Source organism: Thalassophryne amazonica, chromosome 22 (assembly GCF_902500255.1).
Source record: "Thalassophryne amazonica chromosome 22, fThaAma1.1, whole genome shotgun sequence".
Taxonomy (NCBI): domain Eukaryota; kingdom Metazoa; phylum Chordata; class Actinopteri; order Batrachoidiformes; family Batrachoididae; genus Thalassophryne; species Thalassophryne amazonica.
Window position 1 is genome coordinate 31,447,298 of NC_047124.1, and position 24,339 is coordinate 31,471,636.

The 24,339-nt window shown below is 40.9% G+C and overlaps 1 protein-coding gene across 1 annotated transcript in view; it reads right to left on the bottom strand.

Annotated features, from left to right (window-relative positions):
• exoc4 (exocyst complex component 4) overlaps positions 1-24,339 on the bottom strand; it is a 318,954-nt gene that overhangs the window by 203,179 nt on the left and 91,436 nt on the right. Inside the window, 1 exon segment of the mRNA XM_034163907.1 lies at positions 7,361-7,457. Coding sequence (XP_034019798.1) covers positions 7,361-7,457 — 97 coding nt within the window.

The following is a 24,339-nucleotide window of genomic DNA, read 5'->3' on the forward strand; positions in this document are numbered from 1 at the left end:
TGATGAAGGTTATCAGTGCACTGTTAGCCTTGTATAGTGCCAAGCACTCCAGTATCCATGTGTTGGGCAGTGAGTCACAGGCCTTCCTGTAGTTAATCCAGGCTGTGCTCAGGTTGGTCTGCATGATCAGACCTTCCATGTTGTAGAGAGGCAGGTAATTGGCTAGTAATATGAGGGTGTCAGTGTCATACCCTTGTGGGGGTCCTTCATGATCAGGACTGTCTTACCCTGTGTTAGCCAGTCTAGGTGAGTACCTGCTGTTAGTAGCTCACCCATTTGTACCTCCAGGCACACATGGAGCACTGTTAGCTTCTTCAGCCAGTAGGTGTGGATCATATCAGGACATGGAGCTGTCCAGCTCTTCATCCTTGAGATCATTGTTGGAAGTCTGCCTTTGTGATGTTGACTGGTTCTTGTTGACTGGTGGCTGTGGTGTGCTCTTCGCTCCACCAGCCATTCAGCACTGGTGTTGTGTGATGCCTCTTTCTCCCAGATGTTTTCCAGTATTGCTCAGTCTCAGTTCTGGGAGGGTCTGTTGCTGTATTAGTGTTTTCCCCTTTCAGCTGGGAGTACACCCTGGATGGGTCATTGGAGAACAGGCCATTTATTTTCTTGGCCTCTGCTTCTCTGGTGTATCTCTTCAGCAGAGTAGCCACAGCTGTGAGCTTTTGTTTGGCAGTTTCTACAGTCTCAGTTACAGATATCTTGTTGTACTCCTTATCCATCCAGGACCTGTGACTCACGATGCCCCTCTGTATGTGTGTGTGTGTGTGTGTGTGTGTGTGTGTGTGTGCTTTAAAGCATACAAAGAAATACACATTCAAGTCGACACACAGAGTCTCTGAAAACAGCATCAATCAGACAACCCAAAAGGAATATGGCACACCCGAAATGAAAAATGAAAACGATTAGATCGACACTGATTAGTTTCCACAAGATACTACCCCTAACACCTAAGTGAGCAAAATGTATACGTATTTAAGTGAAGAGAATGGGTGAGTTATCCTGAAGGAGTGCACAAAAACCGTGCACAGCGATGTTCAAATATGAACACGTTAGGCCATGCACCACAGCGAGGAAGCAGGAAACATCCCTGTTTAATGGCTCCTCGAGGTAATGTATCACTGCATGAAGGCCAATCTAATTGAACTGCTTCACTATTAGATTTCCGCTAATCTAGTGGGACTGCGGCACTGTATAGAAAAATACCAGACAGACAAACCCCAACCACACAGAGAACCTTCAGAATACTCAAATATAATGGGGAATAAAGCGAGTGCGGCCGTCGATGCTAATTCCTGCACGGCATCAACTAAATATTGTGAAGTGAAGGAACAGTACATTACATCATGTCTGATTTGTGGGATGACATCCCACAAAACATTAAAACAGTTAAAAATCGATGGATGGTCACTAAGAGGGTATATAATCTAATTAGTTTAAAATTTACTGGTACTGAGTCATGTCCCAGTCTTCATGGGTCCAAAATGGTTGTCTGTCTCTGTTTGATAGAGCCATTGTGACACTAGAGGCCCTTTCAAACACACACACACGAGTGTGAGATGTCTTAGCCATTTGTGATTGCCTTCCCTTTGGCAGCACAGTTGCTGGGCAACCCCCATCCCACTCTGCACTGATGCAGAGGTCCGTAAATATTTGGACATTACCCCGTCTCACTCTCCCCAACACTGTGCATTGATGTGTGTACACATGCCCATAAGTATTTTGGACATGTTACCATCTCACTCTGCTTATTAGGTGAATGGCCAGTAGGCAACTAGTGTTTTAACTGTCTTTAACTAATGCCATCAATGGCATCAAAGACTGATGTGAGTTACATCAAAGCCAACTTTAATCTTTCTCAACTGACTTTGATCTTGACTGATGGATACTTTTATCTATTTAACATTAACAGCTAAACTTTGTGAAGTATATGGACATTGCAGATAGACAGGAAGGAAGGAAGGAAGGCAGGCTATAAAGTTAAACAGAATGCAGATTTGTCTGCAATACTTGTGTTTGCGCAAAGATGTCTGTTTCTGAGAACAACTGACACTGGTGACTCAAGCATGTCATATCTGACTTAACACCCGTGCACGCAGTACAGGCAGCAGTGCTTACATACAGGGGACAGTCAGAATGGACATTTCGAGAAATTGGTTCAAAATACGATGGTTGTGAGTATGATTGTCTGTTTGTCTTTATGCAGCCCTGTGATAGATTGGTAGCCTATCTCAGGGTGTACCCCGCCTCTTGCCCAATGCCTGCTGGGACATGCACCAGCCCAACCGTGAACCTTAACTGGAATAAGCAGGTTTAGAGAATGAATGAATAAATGAATTAATGAATACACCTGTGGTTACTGTTAAACATCCATATGAAGTCATATAAGTCAGGTCGTCTGGTCTTATAATGGCCTTGGGTGACACTGAAAGGTCAAACTGAAGGTGAGTGCACACGTAATCACATATCATCGCCCCTCTAAATCACAAAAAAATGAATTTGAATGAATTGGTGCCAAACTTTGAATAGCGCTTTTGAGCATCTGATGCAGATGGAAAAGCGCTATATAAATGCAGTCCATTTACCATTTACCAAACATGTACTGTGTTGTGTGTTGCACTCTCGTGCGTCCATTCCTACTTAACTGGGAATTCTAAATGCTCTGGATGTTCCTATTTTCCCCCCATTGATAGTCTGTCATCTTGTGACCTATCCACTGCTGAATGAATTCAGTGATGAACAAACTTCCTAATATCAAACCTTACTCAAACACACATTACTTTTTTATACACAAGAGAAAAATTCTGATCAGTCATCAGCAAGTCTTAGTTTATGAGCCAGTTATCAATGTTGACCTAATCAGTACCATGTAAGATAACAAAACAACACTTAGAGTTCAGCCTCATTGTACCATACGTACAAATTGTACATTGTACATACAAATACCATATTATTTGTCTGATCATAATTCCAAAAGGTAGTTTGGACTATCTATGGCTGAATGTTCTGGAGTTATGGGGTAAAAACAGCAAAAATGGTCAGTTTCAGTTTGTACAGGGGTCAAAAGTTAAAGTTATTCCAATTTCAGTAAAAAATGATGCAAATTACTGGTTGAAATAAAAGGATTAATAAATGAAATAATTTGACTGTGTTGAACGTTTGGTCTCCAAAGTAAAGGTCAAACAAGGTCAATGTCCTTTGGATTCTATGACATGTCAATCAATCAATTTTTTTTTTTATATAGCGCCAAATCACAACAAACAGTTGCCCCAAGGCGCTTTATATTGTAAGGCAAGGCCATACAATAATTATGTAAAACCCCAACGGTCAAAACGACCCCCTGTGAGCAAGCACTTGGCTACAGTGGGAAGGAAAAACTCCCTTTTAACAGGAAGAAACCTCCAGCAGAACCAGGCCCAGGGAGGGGCAGTCCTCTGCTGGGACTGGTTGGGGCTGAGGGAGAGAACCAGGGAAAAAGACATGCTGTGGAGGGGAGCAGAGATCGATCACTAATGATTAAATGCAGAGTGGTGCATACAGAGCAAAAAGAGGAAAGAAACAGTGCATCATGGGAACCCCCCAGCAGTCTACGTCTATAGCAGCATAACTAAGGGATGGTTTAGGGTCACCTGATCCAGCCCTAACTATAAGCTTTAGCAAAAAGGAAAGTTTTAAGCCTAATCTTAAAAGTAGAGAGGGTGTCTGTCTCCCTGATTTGAAATGGGAGCTGGTTCCACAGGAGAGGAGCCTGAAAGCTGAAGGCTCTGCCTCCCATTCTACTCTTACAAACCCTAGGAACTACAAGTAAGCCTGCAGTCTGAGAGCGAAGCGCTCTATTGGGGTGATATGGTACTACGAGGTCCCTAAGATAAGATGGGACCTGATTATTCAAAACCTTATAAGCAAGAAGAAGAATTTTAAATTCTATTCTAGAATTAACAGGAAGCCAATGAAGAGAGGCCAATATGGGTGAGATATGCTCTCTCCTTCTAGTCCCCGTCAGTACTCTAGCTGCAGCATTTTGAATTAACTGAAGGCTTTTTTAGGGAACTTTTTAGGACAACCTGATAATAATGAATTACAATAGTCCAGCCTAGAGGAAATAAATGCAATGAATTAGTTTTTCAGCATCACTCTGAGACAAGACCTTTCTGATTTTAGAGATATTGCGTAAATGCAAAAAAGCAGTCCTACATATTTGTCTTAATATGCGCTTTGAATGACATATCCTGACTCCAAGATTCTCACAGTATTACTAGAGGTCAGGGTAATGCCATCCAGAGTAAGGATCTGGTTAGACACCATGTTTCTAAGATTTGTGGGGCCAAGTACAATAACTTCAGATTTATCTGAGTTTAAAAGCAGGAAATTAGAGGTCATCCATGTCTTTATGTCTGTAAGACAATCCTGCAGTTTAGCTAATTGGTGTGTGTCCTCTGGCTTCATGGATAGATAAAGCTGGGTATCATCTGCGTAACAATGAAAATTTAAGCAATACCATCTAATAATACTGCCTAAGGGAAGCATGTATAAAGTGAATAAAATTGGTCCTAGCACAGAACCTTGTGGAACTCCATAATTAACTTTAGTCTGTGAAGAAGATTCCCCATTTACATGAACAAATTGTAATCTATTAGACAAATATGATTCAAACCACTGCAGCGCAGTGCCTTTAATACCTATGGCATGCTCTAATCTCTGTAATAAAATTTTATGGTCAACAGTATCAAAAGCAGCACTGAGGTCTAACAGAACAAGCACAGAGATGAGTCCACTGTCCGAGGCCATAGAAGATCATTTGTAACCTTCACTAATGCTGTTTCTGTACTATGATGAATTCTAAAACCTGACTGAAACTCTTCAAATAGACCATTCCTCTGCAGATGATCAGTTAGCTGTTTTACAACTACCCTTTCAAGAATTTTTGAGAGAAAAGGAAGGTGGAGATTGGCCTATAATTAGCTAAGATAGCTGGGTCAAGTGATGCTTTTTAAGTAATGGTTTAATTACTGCCACCTTAAAGCCTGTGGTACATAGCCAACTAACAAAGATAGATTGATCATATTTAAGATCGAAGCATTAAATAATGGTAGGGCTTCCTTGAGCAGCCTGGTAGGAATGGGGTCTAATAAACATGTTGATGGTTTGGATGAAGTAAACTAATGAAAATAACTCAGACAGAACAATCGGAGAGAACGAGTCTAACCAAATACCGGCATCACTGAAAGCAGCCAAAGATAACGATACGTCTTTGGGATGGTTATGAGTAATTTTTTCTCTAATAGTTAAAATTTTGTTAGCAAAGAAAGTCATGAAGTCATTACTAGTTAAAGTTAATGGAATATTCAGCTCAATAGAGCTCTGACTCTTTGTCAGCCTGGCTACAGTGCTGAAAAGAAACCTGGGGTTGTTCTTATTTTCTTCAATTAGTGATGAGTAGAAAGATGTCCTAGCTTTACGGAGGGCTTTTTATAGAGCAACAGACTCTTTTTCCAGGCTAAGTGAAGATCTTCTAAATTAGTGAGACGCCATTTCCTCTCCAACTTACGGGTTATCTGCTTTTAAGCTACGAGTTTGTGAGTTATACCACGGAGTCAGGCACTTCTGATTTAAAGCTCTCTTTTTCAGAGGAGCTACAGCATCCAAAGTTGTCTTCAATGAGGATGTAAAACTATTGACGAGATACTCTATCTCCCTTACAGAGTTTAGGTAGCTACTCTGCACTGTGTTGGTATATGGCATTAGAGAACATAAAGAAGGAATCATATCCTTAAACCTAGTTACAGCGCTTTCTGAAAGACTTCTAGTGTAATGAAACTTATTCCCCACTGCTGGGTAGTCCATCAGAGTAAATGTAAATGTTATTAAGAAATGATCAGACAGAGGGGAGTTTTCAGGGAATACTGTTAAGTCTTCTATTTCCATACCATAAGTCAGAACAAGATCTAAGATATGATTAAAGTGGTGGGTGGACTCATTTACTTTTTGAGCAAAGCCAATAGAGTCTAATAATAGATTAAATGCAGTGTTGAGGCTGTCATTCTCAGCATCTGTGTGGATGTTAAAATCGCCCACTATAATTATCTTATCTGAGCTAAGCACTAAGTCAGACAAAAGGTCTGAAAATTCACAGAGAAACTCACAGTAACGACCAGGTGGACGATAGATAATAACAAATAAAACTGGTTTTTGGGACTTCCAATTTGGATGGACAAGACTAAGAGACAAGCTTTCAAATGAATTAAAGCTCTGTCTGGGTTTTTGATTAATTAATAAGCTGGAATGGAAGATTGCTGCTAATCCTCCGCCCCGGCCCGTGCTACGAGCATTCTGACAGTTAGTGTGACTCGGGGTGTTGACTCATTTAAACTAACATATTCATCCTGCTGTAACCAGGTTTCTGTTAGGCAGAATAAATCAATATGTTGATCAATTATTATATAATTTACCAACAGGGACTTAGAAGAGAGAGACCTAATGTTTAATAGACCACATTTAACTGTTTTTAGTCTGTGGTGCAGTTGAAGGTGCTATATTATTTTTCTTTTTGAATTTTTATGCTTAAATAGATTTTTGCTGGTTATTGGTGGTCTGGGAGCAGGCACCGTCTCTACGGGGATGGGGTAATGAGGGGATGGCAGGGGGAGAGAAGCTGCAGAGAGGTGTGTAAAACTACAACTCTGCTTCCTGGTCCCAACCCTGGATAGTCACGGTTTGGAGGATTTAAGAAAATTGGCCAGATTTCTAGAAATGAGAGCTGCTCCATCCAAAGTGGGATGGATGCCGTCTCTCCTAACAAGACCAGGTTTTCCCCAGAAGCTTTGCCAATTATCTATGAAGCCCACCTCATTTTTTGGACACCATGTGACATATGTTACCCTGTAACATGATAACTAAGCATGACAGATGGTGCAAACTATTCCTTATTAATACCCTATTAACCCAAACAATAATTTGCATTATTTTTTACTGAAATTGGAGCAACTTTAACTTTTGACCCCTGTACAAACTGAAACTGACCTTTGTCACCATTTTTTTTTGCTGTTTTTACCCCATAACTCCTGAACATTCGATCATAGATAGTCCAAACTATACCTTTTTGGAATTGTTCTGATCAGACAAACAATGTAGTATAGTTTTTAAAATGATTGGAGCATTTTACATTTTGACCTCTGTGTAATTCTTCAATGACCCCTAGCTGGCTACCGCAACCACCCTGGCATGGCTATTATACATTTTTGTGTAGGCCATGACACACTGAGGCTGGATTCTAAATGTTGTTTTGTCACCGAGAAAAAACTGAACCCATGCTTAGTTCTTGTTCGTTGGGGGGGGGTTGGTCTTATAATCACTGTACCTGAGAAGAGGTTGGAAGATGACAGTGATGTTCCTTGCTCCTGGCTTACAGACAAACTTCATTTCGCCTCTATCAATCAGGTTGTCATCTGCTCCACCTGGAACACAAGAAAACAGAACCCGACTGAATCAAGCACCTTCAACATGTATTCATATTAGAGGTGCTGCGTGGAAGGTTTCCACTACACAGTGTATAAGATCAGAATTTGATTGATAGTGCTTGACACTGTATGCAGAACGACCTTCAGGTTCAGGATCACAGCTCAGCTAAACCACCAAGATTCAAGATGTCATCATCCTGAAATGCTAATTAACATAACAGAGTCTCAAGGGGGATTTTCTGCACCTGGTGCTGAACTCTGACCTTCTTCTTCTATGAAGGTTTTTGTGGTTTTGGTCAAACATTTACAGTAGTCCATCTATGCTTACATGTATCTTCAGCCATGAGAACACCAACACCCAATCAGCAGGGCTCCTCACCAATAATCGATACGCATCCTGCATGCTCCAGCCCCACTGCATGGGTGAAACCTTCAGCTAACAGGGTTAATCAGAAAATCATTGCTGCGCACTGTGGTCAGAAAGGAGAGGGGGAGGAGACACTGCAAGTGGGGGAGGGATGAAAGCAATGAAGCTCATTACTTCCACTCATCCTGAAGTAATCAATGGAATAATAGATGGAGAAGAAATTGTGTCTGGTCTACATGGAAAACTGCTGGGAAAAGGCTTCGTATGAGTTTAACACATTATGTGTTCAGAGTATCACACATTCACACATCACCGCAGAACATCCATTAGCCATTTCCAGAGAGGTCTGTCCTTCTTTCTTTCTTTCCTCCTTTTTAATTGTAAAAGTTCACCAAATTCGTGAAACAAGTTGGACACATTTGCGTGACACCTTAAAGCAAATCATCTTTAAAACTGGAGGAGGGGTGCACCCCTTTCTTATTTAAGGCCCAAAGCATCCAACTATACACCAAATTATGTTCTAGACTAAAAACCAATGAGATGTGATACGTTAAATGAGGAGAAATCTTTCGAACAATAAGAGTGCAACACCTGCCTCCAACATATTTGACAATGATTCATGGAAATGAACTCTGTGTTTCAGTATTACCGTAATAAATGACTGTGGTCCAAAATTAAACCATTTTATCCTCGACAACCACACACCCCTTTACCACATTTTATTTCACACTTTCACATTTCTGAATGCTGTGTAACTAAATTCACAAATACCTCTATGGCCCTATGAAGATGTAAAGGAAAAGATGTTTGTTCAGATTGCAAGTTTGTATTATATGTATTTACATATTTTTACGCTTATATATATATCGGGTCAGATGGAACAGGAACACAAAGCAGCCAGCGGGTTTCTTGAAGTATTTATTATTATTTTATTCTGCTTTCCATATGCCCTATTGCAGTCTTTAGTAGAGAAGCTTGAATCTTCGACTGGACTGGGTTGCTTGACGCGAGGACGTTTCGCTTCAAATCGCAGAAGCTTCCTCAGCTAAAATTCTTGCTCTGGTGGTCTGACTTCTGTCTTGACTCTTGTAGAGAAGAATAATCAATAAGTCACAAAAGCTTGAGTTTTAAACCTAACCAGACCCCTCCTACCGAGAGGCAGACTGCTATAGGCTGGTGACTAAACAATAGCTCTAATTAGCACCTATTGTGCTCTAGTTAACACCCTCCTAATGACAGGGCAGCTGTCCCTCTCCTGATGGCTCCCTTGACGACTCTGCTGATGACGTGAATGACTCATTACCATGAACAAAAGACTGAAACTGCTTTGACCTGAGTACCCCATTGTAAACAGGGGATAAAGCGTGTCTCAGACCCCCTCCCCGGTTAAGGCTAGGTTTCAAACGTTTCACAAAGAATGCCTCCTTGACCCCTCTCTCAAACCATTTCTTCTCTCTGGCTAATATTTTAACTTCCTTGTCCTCAAACGTGTGGTTAGTGTCTTTAAGGTGGAGATGAACTGCAGACTGAGGTCTACTGGCACCCTCTCTGCGGTGCCTTTTGTGTAAAGGTTGCTTAGTCTCACCTATGTAGTGTTCGTTACAGTTTTCCTGACATCTGATATAATACACTACATTGCTCTGTTTGTAACTAGGGATCCTGTCCTTAGGGTGAACTAATTTCTGTCTCAAGGTGTTAACCGGTTTAAAGTAAACTGGGATTTTGTGCTGTCTGAAGATCCTCTGTAGTTTTTCCCCTACTCCTGCTAAATAAGGGAGAGACACTCCTCTTCTTCTTGTCTCCGTCTCCTGTCTATCTGGTCTCTTGTTCTCTGGGACTTCTGCACTTTGTCCAGGGACCATCGTGGGTACCCACCTACTGTGAGGGCTTTCCGGACAAGTTGTTGTTCTTTAGCCCTTCCCTCTACAGTTGTGGGCACCTGTAGGGCTCTGTGTTGAAGCGTCCTGATCACCCCGAGCTTGTGTTCAAGGGGGTGAGCTCGGGGTGATTCTTCTCTACAAGAGTCAAGACAGAAGTCAGACCACCAGAGCAAGAATTTTAGCTGAGGAAGCTTCTGCGATTTGAAGCGAAACGTCCTCGCGTCAAGCAACCCAGTCCAGTCGAAGATTCAAGCTTCTCTACTATGGAAACCACCTGGACAACTGAGAGCCTACACAGAAACCTATTGCAGTCTGAAAAAGGCTTATCATATGGAGAAAATGGACCATTACTTCAGGCACTGGCAGCACGGTGGATTAGTGGTTAGCACTGTTGCCTCATAGCAAGAAGGTCATGGGATCGATTCCCACCTGTGGCCTTTGTGTGGAGTTTCCATGTTCTCTCTGTTTGCGTGGGTTTCCTCCAGGTGCTCTGGCTTCTCCCCACATATAAAGACATGCAGGTTAGGTGAATTGGAAATGTCAGAATTGTTCAGGTCTCTGTTGCAAAAGAGGTCTCTATCTCAATGGGACTAACCCGGTAAAAAAAAAGTTAAATTAAATTGAAATTATCCCATACCATCCTTTTGAATGTGAATTACTGATTTAGGGTAGATTTGAAAGGATATAGTTGCATTACCATCCTACATTATCATTATATCAGTGGCATAAAATTACCTTAAAACAACACTCATGTTTATTGTGATATTTTCTGAGGCAATATATTGTTCAGCAAAATTTGTTGTCGTTACAGGCCCACCATATAGTACAAAAACTAGGGATGCACTGATCCTGATACCAGTATCGGGTATCTGCCGAATCCCGTCTTCATTACTCGTACTTGTAATCATAAAACTTCTCTGATACTACAACACCCGATACCCCTTTACAGCAGCGTGAATTCAACCTCTCAATGGGGGATTTTCACGCACATGCTCCGTAATTTCCAGACTATAAGCCACTACTTTTTTCAGACGTTTTGAACACTGTGATTTAAACAATGATGTGGCTAATTTATGGATTTTTACAGGCTTTCATGTAGTTTACTCATAAGTCAAAATACGCCCATCAATGCTGTCCATTGACTGGCTGAAAGCCACAGTCCTCATGCAGAGTAAATTCACACACAAACAAAAAGAATTACCTGTTCCTGGAATTCATCATCACATAATCCTGAAGAAAAATTATCCACATAAAGCCTCCTGAGTTTGGAAAACAACATCTGAAAATACTTTAATTCCTTAACGTGGCTGAAAAAAGTTCCTCTGACTTTGGCACTTTGCGCCAGTTGCTGTGTCAGATCACAGTTTCAGCGGCGGAGGTTGTCCATCAGGTTGGTGAGTTTCAGCCCTTGGTGTGGGTGTTCAGGCTGATGGGAGACCGGCTCAGTCCGCTACAGGTGTAATCCGATTGTTGGATGTCTGTGGTGCTACGTTCAGACCCTCCACTCCCCCTCCATGGGCTGAAATTTTGCGCCAGAAGTTGAAAGTGTCACTGCTCCTCGTTAACAGCTCAGTTAACACTGGCATCAGGCGATTCTGTCTGAACGCGATGAAATTATCCCAAGATCCACAAAAAAAAAGAAGTTTAAATTACTCAATTTTGCCTCCGTGTGGAGTGGAGATGCCGTGTGACACCAATATTACATGTTCCACCTTTGGGGAAAAACCATTTACGGTATGAACTTGTGTATATTACCGGTACGTATTTAATTAAAAGTTTTAAAAAAATAGTGTGGAGAGTGAAAGGCTGCTTAGCTCAGTGTCACGGACACTGTAGATAAAAGTAGAAACAGTCTCATAGCTGATAACACAGACAAGCTTCTTTTCATCAAATGAATCTGCCTTTCACATTTTCAAAAAAGGCTTTTTGTCCTCACAGACAAAGTTATTGACGGACAGTTTCAGTTCAGTTATTGGTGTTGTATATTTTGTAGTGCTTAAGTCCACGGGTTACATTTCAGTGAGATGTCTGGCAATGTCATGTTTGATAAGAAACACGTGGTTAATATTAAAAAGGACAATTTGTTGGAGTCAAAAAGTGATGTTACATGATTTAAGTGAAATGTTTGTAAATAAAAACAAAGCTAACGATATTGGTAGCAGTTACAGTCAAAAAGTAAGGAACAAATGATGAGTAAAACATGTTTTCAAAGTCATCATAAAACTGTAATGGTATCATTAAGTATTTGTATCGGTACTCGGTATCGACGAATATTCAAATGTATGTACGTACTCGTACTTGTACTCAGTCTGGAAAAAAGTGGTATTAGTGCATCCCTACAAAAACCAGTAACAACGTGATAAAATACTGTCAACATCTAAGTGAAAAACACTAAAGCATCAGCTACATGCAAGCATTGAGCGAAAACGTTTTCTTTAACCTGTAAGTGACTTTTAACCCATATTAACCAAAACAAAATTACTCTTTTCTAGTAATTTGTAACAACAGAAAGTGAATGTAAAGTGTTTGCATGGGTACATAGTGGACACTAAACAGAAAAATGCTATCCAAGCTGCTTTGATAGGGTTCAAAAATAATTATAGTTGTATGTAAGGATGCGTCAGTGCTTTGAAATGGTGAGATTTCACTTTGACACAAAGCTTTGGTGTGGTGTTTTCTCCTGTTTCATTTCCATGACCAACAAAACCTTGCAAAGCTTATGCGATATAAACACAAAGATACCTTAGTATGGTGTGAATGCACACGCTGCATTACCTGCACAGCCAACCTGGCGCTGCATTCAAATGCATATCAACTCATTGTTCCCTGCAATAGTACATTTCTGTCGGAATAAGTTTCATTTGAAAAGTATGGGAGACAACACTACATTTCCATTAAAATGACAAGAAAGGGTTTCATTCCATCCAAAACTTTCAAATGAAGGGTCTGATTCTGATCTGCTGGCGTGAAAATTACCTGGGGGGTAAGCCTGCGTTCACATTGTTAAGTGGAGACGAGATGAGGTCCAATTCACTCACATTTTCTTTCTCCATCACTCGATCCATTCATCCTTCGTCAATTACAAAGACTCAATTACAGGCTTCTAAACAAAGCTCCTGCCGACACACTCTCTCCGTCACTGATCACAAACCTGGAAAGTGTCGGCTAAAGTTTTGTTTCTTTTCCATCAGTCTGCTATCGCTCTTGTTCCCATGAATAACATCAGTGTGATGTGTCACAGACTCTGGGAATGTCAGCGGCACTCGCGTGCTCCAAGAGCCACATCTAAGGGGTAACAAACTACACACCAACACATACATCCACGCGCCAAATTGACTGTCGACGACGGTGACCAATTTAATTTCATGCTCTAAACATCTGCATCCGTGTCAGACAAAGCAGCGAGGAAGGGACCTCATTGATCCGTGGGGTCTGGGACCAGCTGCCAGCAGGGCACAGCGCTGATGAATATTAAATATGTGGGCATTAATATGCATGAGTCTTCAGAGGTGCCTAAACGTGACAGGATGTCTCCGGTTTCAGGTCAGGATGCCATCAAACTGCTGCTAGTCCTCTATCAACAGAATGGGTAAAAACTATTTTGTGTGCAAGAACTGTGTGTTTGCGCGAGTGTGCTGGAGTTGTCATTAATTCAGATGTGTGGACTGATCCAGGATTAGTGGGTGGAGGTGTGCTGCTCAGTAGGATAGTGTCTGAAGGGTGGAAAGGAGGAAGTGACACATGGTAATGTGGCCAAATCTGTTCGAAATCCCTTCTGAGACCCGCTGGAGCGGAGCTCTAATAACTCATTGATACAAATCAAAAATGGATTTCAGCGTAATCAATAAAACATTGTTAGATGGACCCCTGAATCAATCTAAATGTACTATGAACTGCTTAATGGCTTGATTTTAAAATTAAATTAAATTAAATATTAAATTGGTTGAATTCATGTTATTTCGCTGCTACTTCTACGTTCAAAAGTGGGTCTGAGGTACAATGACTGGCAGAAGAGGCATTGGCTCAGCCAACAGTTTTGTTCCCAGAGAGCTAAGAGTCACTAATGCAAAGTAGGCAGTCCTACAATGGCTGTTTATTGACAATAAAATAAAATAAAAACAAAATTAAAACAGCATGGGCAAATGGATGCCAAGTAGTGGCTAACAAATGCACGTCCACATATAAACAAGGCTACAGTTCGCCGTTATGACAGCATGACTTTCCGAGCTGTGCGACTGACCATTTTTAGTTCAGAGTAATCAGGAAAGAGAGCAAATACAGTCAATGAGTGCCTCCAGTGCCCACTTGTGGTACTACAATCCAGAGCAAACAGAAAAGCTAATGACTGTAGCAGAGACCTTCGCAAGATGCTTAAACCACAAGAACATTTAACTGTACAAGGCAAAAACAAAAACCAACATATTATACAAATAATGAATGTTTATGAGTTCAATGGTACAAAAATTTCATGAAGTGAAAGATGAAATGTTCCATCTTTCACCGAATGACATATTCGTTCCATTGAATGAATTTCAATTCAATTTCAATTTATAAAGCGCCAAATCACGACAACATCGCCCCAAGGCGCTACACACAAAACAGTTCAAAATGAATTATAAACAAGTTAAAAACACGGGTAAAAAAGCAAAATTGAAAGAATAAAATTTAAAAAGAATTAAAAGAGTAGAATAACACACTAAATTAACCATAGCACTAATAGAAAAAAAAATATGTCTTTAGTCTTGACTCGAAGGTCTCCACAGTATCGGACTGTCTTATTGACACTGGGAGACCATTCCACAATACTGGTGCATGATATGAAAAGGCCCTTTGACTGACAGACTTTCTTTACCCTCAGAACACAAAGCAGTCCTGCATCATGTGAGCGCAAGGTCCGGGACGGTACATAGGGTTTAAACAGATCAGCTAAATAAGTTGGTGCCATCCATGAACAACTTCACAGGCTAATAATAGAACCTTAAAGTCTGGTGAAAATAGATCTTTGTCATTTGATATTTTATTAATTTACAAATTTACAAAGGGAAAAGGTACTTCTATTTTGGTGTTTGTCACAGGTGCTTTGACATCAACAGTCCAACACTAACTTTAAATAGGAGTCCAAACTTGTTCTCAGTCAACTTGCAAAAAACAATTCTGATGATGTAGTCCGTGACACCGTCCACTGACTGCGTGTAGTCCAGTGAAAAATCGGGTCAGAAATTTGTTCAGTTCTTCATCCTAACAGCTCTCCATGCGTCCAGACAGCTTATGGCGTAGTGGATTTGTTAGGTTATTTGTTTGTTTTGTGTTTGAAGAATTGGCACTGTCAATTAGCTCCTTCAAATTGTTGTCTATCAGCAAAACAAACTCCACCACGTTTAGCTAAACGCTGCCCCCGGTTGTGTGAGTGCACATCGTGGTCGCAGTGTGCAATGGTACAAAACGTATGGAACCAAATTTGCACACTAAATGCAACACAAATGGGAGGAATAATCCATGTCACGTGACATACAAAACACCAATCAAATGCCAAGGATCCACTCAGCCGTTGTATAAAGTGATATCGGTAGTGGGAGGCAGCATAACATAAATTTTAACTTTATAATCAGTTTGCAATTTGTTAATACCGTCATCCCAATTCACAATGGGGTACTACAACTTAACCAAGAAGACAAAGATATGCTATGCTGCTACTTCTATGTTGTGCGGTCTACTAAAGAATGTGGTGCTGCCCCCAGTGGTGAGCAAAAGGTGAGCAGAGGCAGCATCAATGTAATACGACACACCGGTAAGAACCCAGGAAGGGCTCTGGTCTTTTTGAAAATATTTATTTGTCGGTAAGCAGAATCACTTTTGGCTTATTCTAATTTGTCCCCATGAAACAAAGCGCTGTATAGGATTGTAGCGCATCACGAAACATCAAATCAATCTGTAGAAAGTACATCGTCTTCAAGCCAATAGGCACACGTGAACGTCTGAGCAGTGCACTCCGACTCTGAAACTTGAGGTTGATCAAAACACACACATGCTAGCACAGTGACTCACATCCAGTCCCCCGGGGTTGCACCACAAGCGCTTCCCTGCCCACATGTCATCAAGTCAGGCACTGACTTAGTGAAATTGCATTAGCTACAGTTTCCTGAGTTTGATGAGAAACGGGTTTTGATCCTGTGATAAATTCCGGTTCGGCCCAGATTTAAGGAAAGTGAGAATGAGCGTGATGCATTCTTTAACGTATTCCCACGTCTCGTGGGATCACCATGTTCCAGAATGTGTGCATGTGTGAATGTGACACACAGAGAGAGTGAGAGAGAGAGAGAAAATCCAGACCGGCATAGGAACAGCGGCTCCCTTATTTACAAGTTCTGTGTCCAAGTATAAAGCAGCCGATACGTAGTAAATATGAAAGGTGAAGGTTTGTGATGAAAGAGAGAAATTAAGTGATTAACTAAGTACCGCAATACATTGTTCATACTACTCTGTACTATCAAACACACTTGGTATGTGTGGTCACACACAGAAATCCATGTACCTGTAGCTCCTGTATGTCACTGTTTTATACAGCCTGCCTGAGGATATCAGGAGAGCTGCTTCAGTCCAATCACGTAAAATTAATCTGAAAACATCTCAACATTCTACTTTACAATTACTGAATTTGTTGGAAATAGTATGCATTTTTAATTTAAGTGAATTTGTTGTTGTTTTTGTGAATGAATTGTATGGTTTGTGTTGTGAAAGTGTCGTGACACGGACCCACAACAGGGGGCGTTAATGAACGGACAATGGATAAGCCAAAAGTAACAATTTAATGTTGTGAATCGCACAACGACGTACAGACAATAACAATATGGTGGACTGTCAATCATACACCAGGTGACGTGTGGGCAGGCTCGACGATAGAAGACGCCTGGCGAGAGAAGAGCCGGATCCCCACACAGCTTCCACCACCAACGGAGCTGAAGAACACCGGAGCCGCCAAGCCCTGCGCCCCAGGTGGCCGCTGTCTTCAGCAGTCAGACCCGGTACTGCTGGCAGAAACAGAGACAGTCCTGATGAGTGTGAGTTTGCACACTCAGTAATCCCACAGTCAGTGTTTAGTTAGGAGGGAGCACCTCCACCTCCAATCACACACTCGTGCAGCTCCTGTTTCACCACTTATCTGGTTTGGGTGTGAGGCGAAGCCGTCGCTGATCACACCAAACGCCAATCCCACAGATAAGGACACACCAGGAAAACGGCTGCAAAGAAGTTCAGATTAATACTCAGTGTTTTGAGTCAGCAGAGAAAATTACCTGAATGGTAGCTGATTTCTCGGCGGGGAGGTGGAGTTGCAGTCCGGCCTTTATGGTGGTGGTGATGAGTAGTGGATGAGTGACAGCTGGTATGGATGATGTGTGACAGCTGTCACTCCTGGTCGCTCCGACACCCTCTCGTGCTTGAAGCCCGCACTTCAAGCAGGGCGCCATCTTGTGGTGGTGGGCCAGCAGTACCTCCTCTTTGGCGGCCCACACAACAGTTTGCTTGCTGTTTTTGTTTCATTTTATAATTCTTTTTAATGTTGTGAAAATTGCACATCAATTTGCAATTCTAATTCTTATAATTGCATGTTTCATACTGTTGTCAGCCTTAATTCTAAAAAGGTACTGTGTGTACAACACATACCAACTACAACACTGAATGTCCTTTGATTATGGGGTTATTCCATAGGGTACAGTTCTACTATGATCACCCACGGTCCGAAAAATTGGGCTTGTTTATAAAGTGCCTACCTGGCAACTTGCTGGCTTAAAAAGTGTAGACGTGGCAACCCGCCTGAATATGAAAGAAAGGAGCTGCGCCCTCGGCCAGACACGATCGACCTGTTCAACTTTGAACAGAAACACCAACAAACGCTGTTTTGGCTTCAAATTCTTACCCGATGGCACACGATCAAACAAGTTTCAAGTTGTCATCACTAGTTTGACTATATTTAAAGAAGTGCGAACATGATTAAAGCCGTTAAGACTGCATATACCCCGAAGTTACCACGTACTATCAACGATTTCAAGAATCTGGATGAAATTTTTGAACAGTTTAAAAAGTTAATCTCAATTTCAAATATGAGACAGACGAAGACCCTAATTACTACGTACACGACATTTGTTCAAGATAGACAAAGATAGATCAAGAAGTTACTATGATGCTTCAAAACGCACCCCGATTTGCTTTTTGAAATTAACTGGGAAAGATTGGCGCTGTGTGGAATAGCCCCATAATTTTTATTAACAAGTCAATCTGTTGGTAAGAATAAAAACAAACAAACAAAAAAAAAAAAAAACGAAGGAAAAAATGAACAGCTTGTTCTGCAGAATGTTTTTTGCTACATATATATAACTAGTGCATTGCCTGTGGGGATCCACAGGCTCTAGCTTGGGTAGTGTTTATAAAATAGGTAGCTGACATTTTGCAAGGGTGGTAATAAATTATGCAAAGTTTCTATAATGATTTGGAATGGGGTGGGAGACCAGAATGTAATTATCAACGTGCATTGATCACTGTCGTTACATAATATCAGTAATTTCTCCAAAATATTAGTCCTATCAATGTTCCATTTTGGCTGCGTTCATCCTTGACCCAAAATACATAACTATACCAAACGGCAAATGTCAGCTCTCCCCAGTTTCTCCGTGATCAAACCCCATACACATGCATGCACGCATACACGTACACAGAGGCCACTTGGCTTTTAATATATAGATGAAAAGGGAATGTTAAATGGCACACAATATTCTGAAAGATCATCAAACTAAAACACTAAAATTTGAAACTATTCTTGCCTAACAGTGATTATACTTGCTGCAACAAATTCACTTAAAATAAAGTAAAAGCAGATACTAATTATAAAGTAATACTGTAATTACAAAGTATAAATAAAATAGACCATGGAATGAAATTTTGATACTTTTGTTATATCCACCTGGAAAGACTTATTATTTAACAAAAACATACATTATAATCAGTGGTGGGCACATTTCCGCTAATCCCCTAACCACTAACTAGAGAAGCTAACTTTTTTGTTAGCGGATTAGCTTTTCAGCTAACGTAGAAACCATCACTGCACCAATTGGCTTCCGCTAAATTTAGTTCCACCAACTTTTAGTCCGCTGACGTTTTTTTGCTGGCATAGTTAGTAAAGCTGAACAGTCAAAAAATGTTTGTAAACCCTGAAATCATACGAATTAGTTCCTGTCTTATGTGTTTTGCAGCAGTCAGGCAGCTGTGAGGAACTGAGCTCAACACTACCCCAGCAGAAGGGGCCTGGCTGCAAGGCTGCTACAAAAAAAGTCAGTAACATTCAACGTACAGTGCCCGAGACTTGTGCCAGGAGAAATCAAAAGTAAAGCAGTTTTCACTTAAGGTTTGATTTATAAACCAAACTAATTCCGGACAGTTTATTGAATTAACGTCAACTCTGTCATTTTTACAAAATGAAAAATATCACACATATGTTTTAGTTTTAAAGTAATGCACTAATTCTGAAGGTCTGAGCATTAACAGCACACAGGTGCCAAAAGGCATTATGGGAAAATGAGCCTCCACTCATCAGTGGTTGTTTGGTTTATTTATTTGTATAAACCAACACAGACGTAATTAGTGTGTTGGTTTTTACAAATAAATAGGTATTTGTAACTGTCATTTTTTTCATTTGTAAAAAAAAAGGCATTTGCAAAACTGAAAATTCTGTTTAAGTGTGATTCAACACAACGAACAGCGACTGTGTGATCATTAGATGCTATTCACACTCCCATCCAGTAGATGGCAGTGGTCTATAGATTCTGACCTAAAATACACATATGAGATATTTTTCATTTTGTAAAAAATGACAGGGTTTACGTTAATTCGATAAATGGTCTGAAATTAGTTTTGTTCATGAATAAAACCATAAGTCAAAATTGCCTTCCTTTTGATGTCTTCTGCCACACGTCTGTGCTGTTCCATGTTGAAAGTAAATGACACTTCCTTACAGCAGGAGGCAGGGTGCTCAAAGACAGAAGCTCTGACTCATTTGTGTTGTGTTTGTGATAGTCTTTGATTTTATTCAGAAGCGTTGGTGGTGCTTAAACTGGCTTGTCAGTAGCTGACAGTGTGCTGGAGTCAACACTAAAAGTTAGCGGTTAGCTGTAGCTAAATTTTTTAGTGGTTTACCAGCTTAGCGTTACAAAATTAACTTTTCAGTTAACGGATTAGCGGTTATTGAAGCTAACTTTTTGGTTAGCTGTGCCCACCACTGATTATAATTATACTGTACATACACAACATATCTAATCAGTGCTATTTAGTGCCGTCGCTGTCGGTGACCATCACTCAGCTGATGTCCAGACATCACATGGCGTGCACAGGATGTACATTTAAGCACACAAATATAAGCTTCACATCAATTACTGTCATGCCCTCAACTCGTACAATCTTAACGGAGTTCTGTTTATATGAATGCAACACGTGACTGTTTGCAATCAGAGTTGTAGTCTCTCATGGTACTTGTCTGTTATCGGGAAGGTCAGCTGAAGGAGAACAAAGGCAGCTGTGATCACGGTGCTGAGAGTCTGACTAGGACCGGGAGGATGATCTGCGGGTGACTGGAGGAGCACGCCGAACACTAACGTCAGCCCAGAAAACAACACCGGATTAAACTGGTCACAAAGATAGTGTCAGCAGACATCTGTACCGGATTGTACGATTCCTGAAAACATTTGGACGTAAGCTGTCAAGTACATCTGTAACTATCACAAATACAACTGCACAGCATCTGTTCGTGTCCACATGATGTTCAGAATTTATTTGCCAAAAAAGAAGGAAAAAAAAAAAAACACTGAGGCGATCATCTTCCTGTGATTGAGGACACTAATCGGCACCTTCAGCACTTCATATGTGAAGTTGTACAAACAGAGAAAAATCCAATTTTCACCTTCAGTAACCCCATTCGTCTGTACTTATACAGTACTAAGCACTACACTAAGTACACCACACGTGTATTGTGGGATTTGGGTTGAATTAAATGTGTAGAAAGTAGATCTGATCACATTTTTTGTTCCTCCGCTAAAGCTGCGTTGTTCACGCAGCCCAAACCTGCTGACCCAACGAGCTCAGTTTCCGTGTCAATAATAAATGAATCTGCGGTCAGTTCGGGTCATTCCATTTCACTCAGACTGTCTTCAAGTCTGATTGGGTCTTAATGAGGGCCTTCTATTATTAAAATTAATTTGACGGGCTGGTATCTGCTGCTCCATCAACTATGACTCCAAATCCACCTCTCAGCTGAGAAATAACCAGTATGAATAAATGATGGTATAAATAAATTCAGGTGCAAATTGAGCCAGATTAATTATTAAAAGTGTCAGTGTGGCATGCGATGTGTCTCCGTGGTCTTGATTTTAATGAACGCACATCTGTCAGCGGCGGTACGACAACAATGCACTCCAGCAGTCGACTGAATACTAATTGTGTAGAAAGTCTCCGGAGACACGAGCAGACGGTCAACCCAAACGGTCAAAATTTTGGGAAGTTGAGAGAGAACTTATACGACAACTTGAGCAGTGACTTGTATACACGTTTTATGGCATGAAAAGTTCCCAAAGGATTTCACACAACAAGCTAATAAGAGTGGAAGTTGTTTTTCCAACTCTTTCAGCTAATTCTGCCTTTCACTCCACTAAGTTACTTTTCGAAATTGCTTTTTATTATATCCTCCTTTACCCGGCATTATTGGGGGATTATTAAGTCTTCCTAATTTTAGGTGTCAGTGTAGTATTTTTTAGCACTTTAAAAATCCCTTTGGCCACAACAGAACCTGTCAGCTCATGCTAGCATTAGCCTGTTACCATTGCATTGTGATGCTACGGGTTTTCATCCTAATTTTTAACCCATTAGCATCACTAAAGTACAAATAAGTGTTTTTTCCAGTTCTTGAAAATGCTCTTTTTGTTGAGTTTATGAGCATTTCATCCTATGTTCAATCAGAAAAAAAATGACCAACTGAGAGCAGCAAATCAGATCAGTCTGCACATGTGATCTTCTCCAGGACTGGCTGTGAATTAGAGCCTGACCGATATGGATTTTTTTGAGGCTGATGCCGATAACGATATTTGGATGAAAAAAATGCCACTAATGAATAAATCGGCTGATTTGCCAATAGCCGATAAATCAGCCGATACTTTTTTTTTAATAAATAAAATGTTCTTTTTTGGACCCTTAACAAAAAAGGTAAGAGCTAAAAGCTGAAGCTTTGTCCTCATATTGATTAACTTTATAACAGAGAAGAATTTTCAAGTTCAAAAAATGCAATCAAGAATTAAACCTTTGTGAAATTAGCAAATACATATCCTTAAAAAGAGTTGTGAAATACATCTGATCTTGTACCTCTTGTTGCTGCAACTTAGATACAGGTTCAGGATAAGGATATAGATCCTTATAAACTTACTTGTATGCTTTTGTAAGCCAATCAGTGTAGTGTGACGGCAAACTACAGGGGCCGGTGATGAACACATTTAAGCAGGGGTGTAAGCAGCTCTCAGCTGAATGGAGTCAGAGCTTCATCTACTGGACAAACGGTGCAAGGACATTTTACACTGCCGACACAAACATTATTTCAGTAACTGTTCTGTTTATGAGAAATTATTGGCGTTCTATCGGCAAAATTTCGGCTGATAGTGAGTACTTTGAAAAGGGCTTATATCGGCCAGCCAATATATTGGTCGGGCTCTGCTGTGAATTAAAGAAAATATAGAGCAGCGAATGAGCCGAGAAAATACATGCTATAGTTTCAGGAAGTAGTCGAATGAAACATGATGAAAAGTTGTCTTGGGCAGGCCGGCGTGTCCATGGTCCATGGTTAGTTAGTTTGTGATTGTGATATTTAAGGAGACATACAAGATGCCCCAAGTGGAGGAGTTTGAGCATCTTGGAGTCTTGTTGATGAGTGGGGTGTAAGTTGGAGCTTGAGCTCAATAGATGGTTTTGGGGGGGGGGGGGGGGGCATCTGATGTTTTACGGACACTGTCCTGGACCATTGTGTTGAAGAAAGAGCTGAGCCAGAAGGCAAGACTCTTGATTTACCCATCGATTTATGCTCCAAATCCTCACATATGTTCGTGAACTTTGAATAATGACTGAAAGAACAAGTTTATGGATAAAGTTGTAGAAAGGAGATTCCTCCGTTGGGCATCTGGGCTTAAACTCCAAGACAAGGTGAAAAGCTCAATCATTCAGGAGGGACTCTGAGTAGAGCGGCTGCTTCTTCACATCAAAAGAAGCCAGCTGAGGTGGTTTGGGTATTTGGTGAGGAACAACCAGGCCAACCCAGAAGAGGAGAAAGACCTAGCTCACTTGGGACACCTCAGAATCCCCAAGGAAGAGTTTGAGGAGTTGGTCAAGGATAGGGAAGTGTGGGAGAGCTGCATGACATACTGCCACTGTGCCCCGGATTTGGCGAAACAGCAGAAAATGAATGAATTAATACAAGATGAGAGCATTTAGTATTTCTGAGATACTGTCAACACAAATAGGCCTGGATTGACAAGGACACTCACTCACCCACACTGTTGGTGTTCAACTCTTATGTGGTTACCAGTGCAGGAAAAAAATGGCCAGAGAATGATCTTAACCAAAGAACGGATTTGATAATATCAAGCATTACAAAACATCTATTGTACAGCAATACTGACTGACAGGGACAATCAGGAACAATGTGGCTGCAAAACTAAAACCGCATGTCACAGAACATTTAACAGGAGTTAGTACAGAAGTATCTAATTATACTTAAGCATCAGCAGACTCAATTCCATAAGTGAACAACATGATTGTATCAACACGCCGCCTGCAACCGAGAACTCCATAGGAGCAGGTAAATAAGGATGGGTGTATATATTTTTCTAAAAATGAAGTGTCATCACGTTCCTAATGGAACCCAGCAAGGCACTGAACGCTCTCCAACCAGACGCCCTTCTCCCACCCTTCCTCCCCATTTGTTCATCCCTCCATCTTCACCAATCAGCAGGTCTGAGATTAAAAGCAAACACAGAGGTGACAGTCAAAGCCGCCAATAATGACAAGAGCAGCGCTGATTAAAATTAGCCCTGGCTTCAGCAAATACAATAAGCTTTCTTTCTCTCTGATTAAATGTCTGCACTGTGCAAACCATTACCGCCATCCTCTGCTGTCTTTGCACTGTCCTCACTGTCTCTGCAACCTTTTCTGTCTCTGGCATGTTGGCCTAGATACGGGTGTGAAAACCATTTTATCTTTTATTGCACCATCTTACCTTGATTTTTTTTTTTAATGTGCCATTTTGATGATTTGCTGAGCATTCTCAAAATGAGGTAATATGTGGTTTTCTGTAAAAATGGGGACGGCACTCACTACAGAACTCCTGCACGTCAAATGCTGACAACTCAAGATTGGCCTCTTTAATAACCATCATATCCATCACCTTCGTAACCAGCGGTCTGATGAAGTACTCTGCAGTAAAAGCGTCATATTATTATTACAAGCCACCGTGCGCACTCATTTCAGCACCACAGTGACTGTAATTTCATCACTGATCCACTGGCAGTGAAGAATCAAACGCCGCCTCTGTGTGTGTGTGTGTGTGTGTATT